This window comes from Varanus komodoensis, unplaced genomic scaffold (assembly GCF_004798865.1).
Source record: "Varanus komodoensis strain SLA01 unplaced genomic scaffold, ASM479886v1 scaffold2, whole genome shotgun sequence".
Taxonomy (NCBI): domain Eukaryota; kingdom Metazoa; phylum Chordata; class Lepidosauria; order Squamata; family Varanidae; genus Varanus; species Varanus komodoensis.
The window spans coordinates 27,229,312-27,241,833 of NW_025335568.1; the positions used below are offsets into that span (position 1 = coordinate 27,229,312).

At 39.7% G+C, this 12,522-nt stretch overlaps 1 protein-coding gene across 1 annotated transcript in view; it reads left to right on the top strand.

The window, feature by feature from the left end:
* The window catches only part of MYOZ2 (myozenin 2), a 30,096-nt gene that overhangs the window by 1,487 nt on the left and 16,087 nt on the right, over nt 1-12,522 (top strand). The window contains exon 3 of the mRNA XM_044429137.1: nt 8,663-8,832. Coding sequence (XP_044285072.1) covers nt 8,663-8,832 — 170 coding nt within the window. The remainder of the gene's footprint in view (nt 1-8,662; nt 8,833-12,522) is intronic.

A 12,522-nucleotide genomic window follows, 5' to 3' on the forward strand; every position in this document is an offset into this window, starting at 1 on the left:
TTTCTTCCAAAGAACTCAAGGCAGCTTACATAATTCTCTTCCTTCGCTCAATCTTATCCTCACAAACTATCTCATGAACAGTTTTCTATTTGAATGTCTGTCAGTGAACTATTCTCTGTTTAAAGTGGTCCTCAGTTCAAATCACTGTCCAATCCAAGTCTGATATTATAATAAATAACTGTAAGATGCTTCAAGAAGTTTAAGGAGCTTTGCGGTCGCCCATCAGCATTTACCACCTGGCCAAAAATGGAGTGGGCACACAGACCACCTCTTCACAGGCTTTCCACAACATTGAAATGTATTGCATTCTCTTTAAATTATACTAATTTAAATTCTAAACTTCTAAATTTGCACCTACGTATATAAATTACTATATGGCATTTTTGTACAGGCCTGTGTCCTGGTGTGTGTGTCACAGTGGTAATTAATGGATTGTTTAAACCAGAAACTGTCTTGCACTCATAGTTTCCACGTTTTATTAAGGAATACCCTATCTAGGAATATCCTCTCCCTGGTTTGTTTCATGGAATGTGAATCTCGTACTTTTGGGTTGTTTATGGGTTAAGCAACCCAGAGTTAACCTATGGACTGTTGTTCAACCTGTAAACAGCCCAGAGCTTCTGGGTTTGCACATCACATAATTAAATTAATTGCTGATTAAAAGCAGAAAAGGTTCCCATGCTGTTCACAAGCCCCACTTAGCCCTACAAATCCTGGGTTAGGGAACCCAGAATATGCTGCTGTGATGTACAAATCAAGTCATTGTCTACTTTTACCCACCCACACACACACACACACCTGGCAAAACATTATCTATTTTCTCTGTGTGCTTGTGCATGTGTGCATGCATATGCAATGTATAACTGGCTATTTTATATAGCCTTCATTTAAAAACAAGGCCTTCCCACTCCTAAATTTTGAAAAGCAGCATTAAAATCAGAAACACCCAAATATTCTTCAGGGTAAAATCATATATCAGTGTGCAAGCACATGGAGACTTTTCTGCTTATGATCAAGAAGAGCTTTCCTCCTGCCTTCTACCAAAAACAGTTCATAAAATAGAAGTGTAGAATTGGAAGGAGTCATGAAGGCCACCAGGTCCAACCCCCTGCTATTGCAGGACACCAAAGTTATCAGCTTTTAACTGATTGAATGTGTTCTTTACAAACAAAAGGCAAAATCCACACATATCAGTAACAGTAAACCTCAACATTTGTCTTCTAGATAAAGCATGTTGAGGCTTCCCTCAAAGAATGGTGACCATTCTGGCTTGGTGAGGGTACTTGTTGAAATGCTCCCTCGAGATGTCTAGCTTTCCACACTGAACCGCAGTTCACAGGTTTCACTGACAGTAGCTCTGAAACAGGTCCAAGAGGCAAACTGATGGAACATGGAAGATCTGTAATCAGATCTCTCAAGCCCAAATGGAATTGTAAAGTAAACCTTAGAATGTGAATGTTCACTTTGTAAAATCTGTAAAAATTACAATCTGAAAATTTTCAATTCAAAAATTCCCACTGTTTTTCAAGGATACACAAATAGATACATAGACACTCCCACTGCATTACTAATTACAAAAGTAGTACTTCCCTTGCACTGGAGCTGTCACCTTTTAATTTGGCAAATTATGGCCAATAAGACATCTGACACTTTAGGGGGTCAAAGAAATTATACATCTAGTCACATCAAGTTCATTTAAATTATTATATACTGAGAAAATAGGTCACTACTGCCCGAGGGACATCATCATCATCAAAGCTGTCAGGGCAGTTTACAAAAGGTATGAAAACAATAAAAAACAATAGATAAAAAACAAAGAAGAGTTAAAGGATTAATTTAAAATAGCTTCTCCTAGTTGCCACCCTCTAAGCCTTTCAAGGGGGTGACATCTGGAGGAAGCCCCCAGAAGCTGAGCATAGAGCTGAGAAATGTCAGTTTTTAGAATGGGTATGAGGACAAAACATGCATTTCTGCAGAAGAAATTCCCCTTATTAGTTCTGTCTCCTTAAAAAGTGGTGCTGCTCTTGGCTCAGCAGATGTTTTATGAAAGATCTAGGACTGGATCTAAAAGCTCCCTTCTTCCAGTCGAAGGAGTCTTCTAATGTAAGCAGCTCTCTCATCAGATCCAACCCATAATCCTGAAATAAAAGGCAGAACATGTTTCTGTTTATTGAATTATCGATTTCTATACAACCTAATAGCCCATCTGTCATTCATTCAGTCTATGCATGACCTATAGCCAAAACTCTCAGGCTGACATACATAATAAAACCAATGATAAAACAGATTATTCTTTTAATCTGACCAACAGCCTTTTAAAATTAATGCAGGAAAGGGCTCATTACTTCTTCCTCTTCTTCTTCTTCTTATTATTATTATTATTATTATTATTCAATAATGAGGGATATTATGTTCCATCAGCGAGCAACAAGGACAGTAATGTTTTAATTTAATTTGTTATTAAATATTTCCACCAGCAATGTTCATCCTGGCCAGTACATTTTAGTGTAGTTGTGTCCAAATCTATGTACTGTAATGAAGACTCAGACAATACCCTCATTTAAGCTGCTGTCCATGTGAGGATCTATTTGCCTAATTACCCATCCAGGGCATTGCTTGCTGTATAATATAAAAATTGCTAACATGGCTTGTTTAAGGGGAAGCAGGCCTCAAATAATTGAACAGGCCCTGGGTTATCTGAGGGTTGCTTCTCTCTCCAACAAGCCATGCTGACCAGCTGTTGATGACATGACAATACACATCAGGGTAGATGGATAAGCTGGCATGTGCTGGCACATGATATAGCTTAAACAAGCCACAGATGATTGGGGTCCTTTCTTCTGCCTCCATCTTCCTGAGGTATCCCTACAGCAGGACCAATCTTGTCTGTTCTCCCTGCTGAACTCGTGAGCCCTTCCACAGTCACAGCAATGTTATTCCTCTTTCACACTTTTTTTTTCCTTGGAAATCAGGAAAAGTGATTCCCAACTTGACGACTGGTGACAGCCCCTTCAAAGTGCCAATGCAGTGCCTTGGAGGGGCTGTCATTTGTTCATCACACTTGTTTAAAAGAAAAAATGCATTCCAAATGTGCACAATATTTTGGTTTATTTTTAGGTTTAGTTAGACTTGAGCAAGTCCATACTTTGCACATTTTCAAAGTTTCATGCATTCACAGTACATGACTTCCCTGTGCAAAGTTCATGGGGTGTTTATTATAAAAGTACAGCAGGTACCCTTCATGGGCATTAACCCAGAAAAGCTGCCTAGAGTGTTATTTTTGGCTTTGTTTTGTTTTAACAGTTGTCAAAAGGCAAGCTGTCAAGAGACTAAAGTCACACTTGCCCTTTGCTCATGTAGAGACCTCTTTACACTAGAGCTCCCCCTTCATGAAAAGATCTTCATGATTTTTTTGTCTGTTTGATCCTCTGAGTTTCCTCTCATTACACCCTTTTCCATGATTCCAGGTATTCAGAAGGTGAGAAAGTCTCTCTCTCTCTCTCTCTCTCTCTCTCACACACACACACACACACACACTTTTGTGGGTATTGTCAGCTTTAACAGCCAGCTATAGATCCTTTTAAAAAGGAGAGGCTAAAGTGCTCCCTATGGTTTCTTGGAAGGCATCTTGCCTGAAAATCTTTTGGGAACTTGTAGGAGGAAAGTGGAGGCAGGAAGCCTGCATTCTATGACTGAAATTCTTTTCTGATCCTTCTCCTGAGTAAATCTGACAGTCATTTTTCTTATATGAAAAAAGTGAATAGCACGGAGTCTAAAAGCAAGCAACACTTGGTTTTAAATTGTTTTCCATAAGCAACCTATATAAAATTAAACCACAGAATTATTACAAGTGGGATTTGCCACAAATTTTTCAGTACAGAATGCTACTGTGCAGGATTCCAGAGAATTTTAGCTCTCCTTTCCCTTTTCAGTTTTCTGCCCCGCCACCCCCGGCAAGTTTAGTTGTCATTGCCTATTTGGGCCCCTCTCTGTATCCATGGCACTTTGGTTTTTTCCTACACTTTTTTTTTTTGCGGGGGGTACTTTGGAAAACTTTGCGGTTCCACAAGCCTGTGGATACCTCAATTTTGTGTGTGGATGGTGCTGTTTTGTTACATAAACAATGACACTCTTACCCTGCACATTAGAAGTACTTAAAATAGTCTATATGCTATGGACTTTCAAGGGACAACTTTGGGCAAAAGGTTTGTTGACCTGTTATCAAACTCTGGAGGACAAGAGACAGACAGCAATTCCCGCTGAATGGTCTTTACTAAAATACATAACCATCAACTAAAAAATAGTTATGAAAGCTTCAACAGTTGGAGGATATTCTTAGAATGAGTGACTGTGAGCAAAGTTACTGAAATCATATTTAAAATAGGATCACCTTTTTCCATAAACTGGGATAGCAAAGAGTGCGTAAGGCAAACCAGTGGATCTAATTTAGGATCACTATTAGTAATTTGCTTAACTCCTGCTTTGGAGACAACATCAGTGAGTTACTGGAGTCAGTAGAAATACTTCCCTTTTTCTTCTCAGATGAATTGGCCATGAACTTGACCTTCTGATGTCTACTTTCTTTTCCTTCTCATCACCGCTTTGCACTTAGTTAACATCAGGCAAGATCTATGCACAGTTTAATTGCAGCAGACAGCAGAATTATGTTTTAATTGACAGAAAGCTCCAATTAATCTTACACAGTATTTCTGGGAAGCTGCCTAGATGCTCAAAGTGATTTGGATCCCCACTTGAAACTTGAGATAGCCAATGAAAGTTCTGAAACAGAGAGGATGAGAGCAGGATGTATTCAAAGGATTTATCAGACTCAAATATCTAACATTCACCAGCAAGCAGCCTGCATTAGGAGAAGTCTGCCTGCAAAATCAAACCAACCCTGCATTGGTTTAAGGCCAAAAACATTGTACAGTACAATCCTAAACAAGATTACTCAGAAGCAGGTTTCACCGATGTCAATAAGATTTACACTTGAGTAAGTGCACTTAGAATTGAAGTATTAAAATGAACATTTATATCTGAATTGTAGGGCAATTTTAAAACCTGAAAATATTTCTCATTTAAACTGACAAACATAAATAATTGTTTAGGACAAAGAAATGTATGCATATTTCGTCCTCTGTGGTTCAGGAACTGAATTCCAAGTCCTTGAAAGGTTTTATTTGTTGCAAATGCTCCATTGGAGGGAGGAGGAACAACTTAAAGGAAATTATTCTGTAATTTGATTTGATTGATTTCTTAGCTCTATTGGTTTCTTGAAAAATGAAGTGTGGTCTAAGTATAAATTCTTCTGCAAATGGATGACAGACTCTCAATTTCATTATCCTCTAAATGAAATGACTCTGCTGAATTTTCCCATGCAAACAGGTGACTAAAGTGACTATTCAACTTTCAGCAAGTAAGAATTGTCTTTAGGTAACCAGGCTGAGAAATGCCTATGAATTAGAAATGACCCTCTAGAAAATTGCATGAGGCACATGTAGGGTTGATAATGTCATTGCTATTTGTGGGCTGATGGGCTAGTGAAATGTTTTGCCTGCTACTGACTTCCTCCACTTATTTTAAAACTGGCCAGTGCTTGCAGTTCTGAAAGGCAGAAAGAAACCCATGGGTAGAAAGCTTTTCCAATCATGCACTATTCTTGCTTTCAATACAGCTTTCAATTCAATAGTTAGAAAACTGACCCCTACAAGTTTTCTGTCTCCAAAATTCATAGCAGAGCATGAATTAACACAACTTATTAACCTTATTTGTGGTAGGTAAGACATCTTGTGTCTTTTGTATCTTGGCAAAAAACTATATCTCAGAAAAATTTCTGAGCTTTTTTTCACTGCTATGTACATCACTATGCATTTGGAAGAGGAGTATCAGACTAAAAGCAAAACTTACTTTCTGGAAGATTCATTGTGAATTTTTCCCACATTCCTGTGGAAAATAACTGTCTGGCCAGGGAAAAATATTTTGAGATAATATGAGGTTCATTATGAGATGCAATATGAGATCCTTCATAAATGGAAGGTATAGAAAAATAACATTTCCTCTTATAAAATAAAATAGTAGAATTCTGAGCCTATGGGTTCAAATAGTTCCAAAAAAGACCTTTTCTCTAGCAAAGAACAGTAATGCTCTATGCTTGGGAAATGAGAAAAAATAAATTCAATTTTTTAGACCACAGTAGTGATAACATTTTGAACTTAAGCAGTCCACATTCCTGATCACGGCTGGCAGGAACTTCTGGGAGTTGTGCTCACAAATTGTAGAGACCTACCTTCAAAACACTCACTGTACACTGTTGGTTGTACGTCATTATCAGCCTATTACCAAATCCAGAGTGTGTGAAGTGCAGCAATAATGCATTTGATGTGTTTCATAAATAAGTCTTCACTAGTTCTAGCTCGCTCTTGCCATCTCTGTGTTCAAAGTGATACCCTGCAATGGCTGTGCACTATTGTTTTATCTCAAACTGACATATATGAATGCTACTGAAGTCATGTGACATCTTAAATCACTATGAGATGCCAAATGCTTCCTGGTGCACGGTGCACACCTCAACATTTTTGAGGGGAAACAATGGTGCTGATATTTGGTGCCTGTTACCCACTTGAATGCAATCATTGCAGTCAAGCATGCATAATCTACCAAACCAGTCGCATGTTGTGATCTGCCAGATACTTGAAGATTCCCTGTTTTTGTAGCCCCCAGCAGCCTGCAAAAATAGGAGCTATTCCAAGCTGTTGATGAGCTACCATGCTTAACTGATGGGCAGAATTCATCTGGATAGCACAAGTTTTGTAGGCCTGATTTAAGAAGAACGCTGGGCAGCTACGAGTCTGCTGATAAGTTCAGAGGCATGAAGCAATTTTATCCAGGCCTCACTGATGCCACCAAATTGTAACCAAGGTGTGACAATTTGCTACAGTTCAACTCACAAGGAAAAGAAAATCATGAGAGGTATTCCACATTTAATGTTAGATCAATCTTTCAATTTTATATGCAAAGCCCAAGGCAAGTCTGCTTGTATATATTCCTCAAAATGACACATGCTGTCTCTACCAATTTTATTACAAATTTTGACCGCTCAAAAGGACATAGCATTATGTAGAACAATATGCTTTATACCTCCTGACTACTTTTAGAACAATGTAGTCCACAACAGCATGGAAGTTGAACACCCTTGTTTGAGAATATTAGCTATTATGCAAAGCCAAGCACTTTTAAGGCCCATTCGGTTCTGTGGGTATGATCAGTGTCAGCAGTGGGCAGGTCAGACATCTGAATAGTCTACCACCCTGTTCCCTCACCACAATAGCAGATAAATGCCCCTTGGAAGCCCTCAAGCAGAGCTTGAAAGCCAATGACCTCACTTTATTGGTCTCCAGTAGAATTTTGCTGTTATGTGCCATCAGGTCACCTTTGATTTATGGTATCCTAGGAATGAATGCCCTCCAGAGTGTCCTGTCCTTGACAGCCTTTTTTAGTTCTTATAAAATCAAGGCTGTGGCTTCCTTTGTAGAAGCAAGTCATCTCATTGTTCGTCTTTCTCTTCTTCTACTTTGACTTCCTTTGAATATGTAAGTTCCATAGTCACCACAACTAAATGCTAATGATAGACCTTTCCTCTGAAATAAGGGCATTGAACCTTCAAATCAGGAACTGAATATGGCAGACCTGAACCCTTAATCTAGTCCTCCAGGGCTTCCCAGACAACCAGACTTCTTTCCTCACCCCTTGATCACTAATGGATTGGGGACCTCTTGGCTTTGATGCAATTTTTCTCCATTCTGGGAGGTTGAAATGCCTTTCCTAACACTATGTTATTAGTAGTAAGAAATTTTAGCTAAAATGTGGTGGATTTATTTTGTATTTAGTCCCCACTCACCACTGGAATGAAAACTGGGAATGAATTTTGCCCTTGGACTAGGTAGGGTGCAATACACCTGCTCTTAAGTTATCTTCGCTAGTAACTATTTCTACTTCATGTGTCAATGAATTCTGTCAATTAATTACCAATCCTGAAATCCAGAGATGACTGAAAGGCTCATACTGATTCCCACTATCTTCCCTGCCACTGTGCAAATGTGAGGCTATGATTTCTTATGCATATTAGGAGCAGGAAATTTTGGTGCTTGTGCAAGAGTAGATTTCATAAATGGATTAAATAAACTCCCTGGAAGCCTTCTTTTCCTCTCTCAGATCTCAGGCTTATTAAGCGTGGTTGTGGTTATGAGCAGTGAGACTATTTTCCACATTCTCAAGGCCATTGTCTAATTCTTTAGAATATTTAGAAGTGAGTGTGAAGGCCTCCTGACAGTCATAGAATCATACAGTTGGAGGGCCTGGCGGACTCCCATGTCCAACCACTGGCTCAATGTAGGACTCAAGTCACTCATTCAGATTTCCACCAGGCCCGACTCTGCTTAGTTTCCAAGATTAGGCAGGATCAGGCACATCAGGCCCAGATCTCCAGGAGTCTTTAGTCTAAGAACCTACATGAGTGTCTTTTAGCCTTGCCTGCAGGATGGATAAATGCATGTGCTTAACTCTCCCACTGAAATCAACAGGGCTAATAGCATTATCCTTGATGGGATCCTAATGGTGATTTAGAAGTATCCCCTTAACAATGCATGTTTGCATTACCTTTCAGAATCACTTGGAATAGACCTTGGAAAAAAGGTCAGCATTCCCAGAGACATCATGCTGGAAGAACTGTCGGTGCTTAGTAACCGAGGGGCAAGGCTATTCAAGATGCGTCAAAGGAGGTCTGACAAGTACACATATGAAAACCTTCACTTTTTATCCAGCAAGCCAAGAAACGTGAGTATGGTCCCTTTTTATAACAATTTGTGACCAATCAGGTGGGATAAAGCTGGCCAAACATGTGCTGTAAGTCACGAGCTGTCCAGGTGCTTGACAGCCCCCTCCTTTATCGTATTGCCAAGGAAGTCAGCAAAAAGGAACCTCTGGTGGGCCCCCTTTATTGGTGAATTCTTCTAACTCTGTGGATTAGACGTGCCAGCCTGAAGCTGTCTCTACCACATACTACTTCCACTGCACTAATGAGCTTGGTGTCAGGGAAGTTTTTTCTTACGTGTTCTAAATGCAAAGAAAGAGGTGACTTTGGTTCCACTCACACTAGGGAGGGAGGAGAAAAGCCTCCTTGTGCGTTCTTGGTAAGGATCCCTTGCCCTGCCTTCATGCCTGTAATTCATTTTTTTTAAATGCAGCTATAGGCTACGTATCAAGCAACTGGTTTGGTCCTTTGATCTCCACAGGGGGTTGCAGAAACCTTGTGAACGGGCACACTTTTGTTTAGGTGTGAGTCTCAGGGAGGATCAACAACTTGGCTATGCCTTGAAGCAGTTGACAGGCATGCCACGTGTGTGGAGAGGTATGAGGAGGTATCACATTTCCCCTTGTTACAAATAATTTTCTTGGGGAAGTCAGAAATGTAGAAAGGATATAACAGAAGCTGAAACAAACTTTGGAGAGGGGGACAGGAAAGAACTGTATGCCAAAGGTAAGAAACAGATTACATTTATTTTAGCATAACAAAACAATTTTATTTGTTTATTTATTTATTTAGCACTTTTATATACCATCTCATAGCCCCATGGCTCTCTAAATGGTACACACACACCACACAAACACACACACACACACAGAACCACAGTTTCTTTTCAACCATGCTTTGGAGGGTTCATTTTTGCTATTTTACTAAGATAAAAGACTAGTGCATGTGCAAACACACATGCACAAACACACACACACACCAAGGGAGAGAGAACAATAAAGAGAACGCTTTTAGCAGTGCGCATTACATTCAATTTAATTTCATTATGTCTAAGTTAATAAACCTTAAAAAACTAAATGGAAACATATTAGAACATTGCAATTTTAAGAGGCTTGGCATTACTGAAGGCATTTGGAGAGAAAGACTCTCAAGGGAATAATCAGGTCTGTCTGCCATCATCATGCAACAGCCAGAAGTACTGCATGTCTAAATATTAGATATGAAACAGATACTATTTGGACTTTCCTTTAGGATACTGGAAAATGTGCTAAAGTTGCCCAATTGTTTTTAGCATGCAAGTAGAGGAGGTGAGGGCTAACAGAGAAGGGAAGAGGCCAGCAGGAGTTCAGCAATAATAGAAAGGGCAGAATCCAACCTGTTTCCCTTCCCCAGTGGGAGGTTTTCATCAGTGACAAGGAGAAGCATGTGATTTTCATTGATCTTGCCTTCTCCCCACAACTTTTATTACTAGCCATTGTGTTCTGGAGGGTTGTAGGACTTTCTGGGACAGATCTGAGGGGTGCAGGTCAGAAGGGAAAACCAGTGAAAATTGTGTCCCCATTTTGTTGATGAAAACTTTCTGTTGTTAGAAAGAAGCTAATTCTGTTCTGTCCAAATTAAGAATGTTGAAGCACAAAAATGAAAAGGCAGGCGTGAACAAAATAAAGCACAAGAGATAGGAAGGAATAAGTCAGAAATATTACAGTGTAACAAAAGCAATAGAGAAAATATGTATATTATTATTCTTAAATGTGTATGAAGCATTATTCTTAAAAATAAATTACTTATTAATTTAGAATATTTTTATACTGTTCATCAGCTGAACAGTTCTCAGAAATCATAGAATCATAGAATAGTAGGATTGCAAGGGGCCAGAAGGCCATTGGGTCCAACCCCCTGCTGGTGCAGGACACCAAGTTACACCATCCCCATTCAGATGACTGTCCAGATGTTTTCTCAATGTCTCTAGCGAGGAAGATCCCACAATTTCCATATTGTAATAGGGGCAATAGTTTTTATTGTCATACTGCTCTGGCAGTGAGGACATTCTTCCAGGTTTCTTTTAACTCAAGCTTGTTATTCCATGCCCTGCACTCTGGAATGAAGGAGAAGAGATCCTGTCCTTTCTCTCTGCGACAGCCTTTCAAGTACTTATAGAGTGCTATCATATCACCCCTCAGTCTTCTCTTCTTGAGACTGAATATGCCTAGTTTTCTCCATCTTTCCTCATAGGGCTTTGCCTCCAGTCCCTTAATCACCCTTTTTGCCCTCCTCTGTATCCTTTCTAGCTCTTCTGCATCTTTTAAAAATGTAGTGCCCAGAACTGGACACAGTACTCCAGGTGAGGTCTGACTAGTGCTGAGTACAATGGGAATAGTCCTTCACGTGTTTTGGAAGTGATGGTTCTGTTAGTGTAGGCCAAAGCAGCATTTCCCCTTTTTGCAGCTGCATCACATTGTTGGCTCAGATTTAACTTGTGATCTACAACAACCCCAAGATCCTTCTCCTTTGCAATATCGTTGAGCCAAGTATTCTTCATCCTGTAGTAGTGCATTTGGTTTGTTTTTCCAATGTGAAGGACTTGACATTTGTCCCTATTGAATTTGATTCTTTTGTTCTCTGCCCAGCATTCTAACCCATCGAGATTATGCTGTATCTTATCTCTGTCTTCCGGGATATTTTCAGTTCCATCCAGCTTTGTGTCATCTACAAATTTAATTATCTTTCCTTGTACTTCTTCATCTAAATCATTAAGAAAAATGTTGAAGAGTACCACTTCCAGGACAGAACCCTGAGGCACCCCACCTATCACCCCTCCCCAATTTGAGAATGTGCCATTGATGAGCACTCTTTGAGTCCAATTTTGCAGCCAATCCTGGATCCACCTAATGGCTGCACTATCTAGGGCTTCCTGTACTATTCTGGAGGGTTCCCCAACCCTCCAGAACAGCTTTCCAGATGGTTGCAAAGGAACACAAATCAGTGCAAATTGGCTGCCCATTCCTCCAGTGGGAACATCACATGAGTATTCCATCCACAGGACCTCCAGATGTAGCCTTATGGACAGAAAACATACAATAAAATCTGCTGTAAACTAAGCAAACAAAAATACCCTTCTTGGACAGAATGGAGAGAGAGAAATTAAAGAGAAATAATACATACTCAAGAGTGTGTGTGTGGGTGTGGGTGTGGACAGATAGGGATACGATCTACCAAGTTCTAGGATCTAGAAGGAACTCCCAAGAAACTCAGTGGTGCAGTGGAAGAGAAATGTTGTTGGATACAGATTTGGGACATTTTTCAGAGCAGTAGCAATGGTATCAGCCCCTCAAAGTCCAGAGATCTGGCAAACCTTTTGACAAGTAAATTAGGCAATAATGCTTTCAGATTTTATTGTTCTTTGTGATCATTAGCAGAGACCGAGTTCTTTTTTCCTATTTCCTATTTCACTTTAATAGTTTAGTTAGTAACATTTCTTTCCAAAATTGTTTGCATTTAAAATTAAAAGCAAAGGGTCGTATTTCAGGTACCTGAATATCTTTTGTTAAAGCTCAATGTATTTTCTACTGCATTAAACCTATGCAGGCTGAGTTCAGTGTAGCTTACTCCCAGGTAACATGCATGGGACTGTAGTCACACTGAGCCTAGTTCAGTTTTATGCTATGCACTGTTGCTCTCCCCATGTGTGCATTGCCATGGTAAGCTCCTGAACT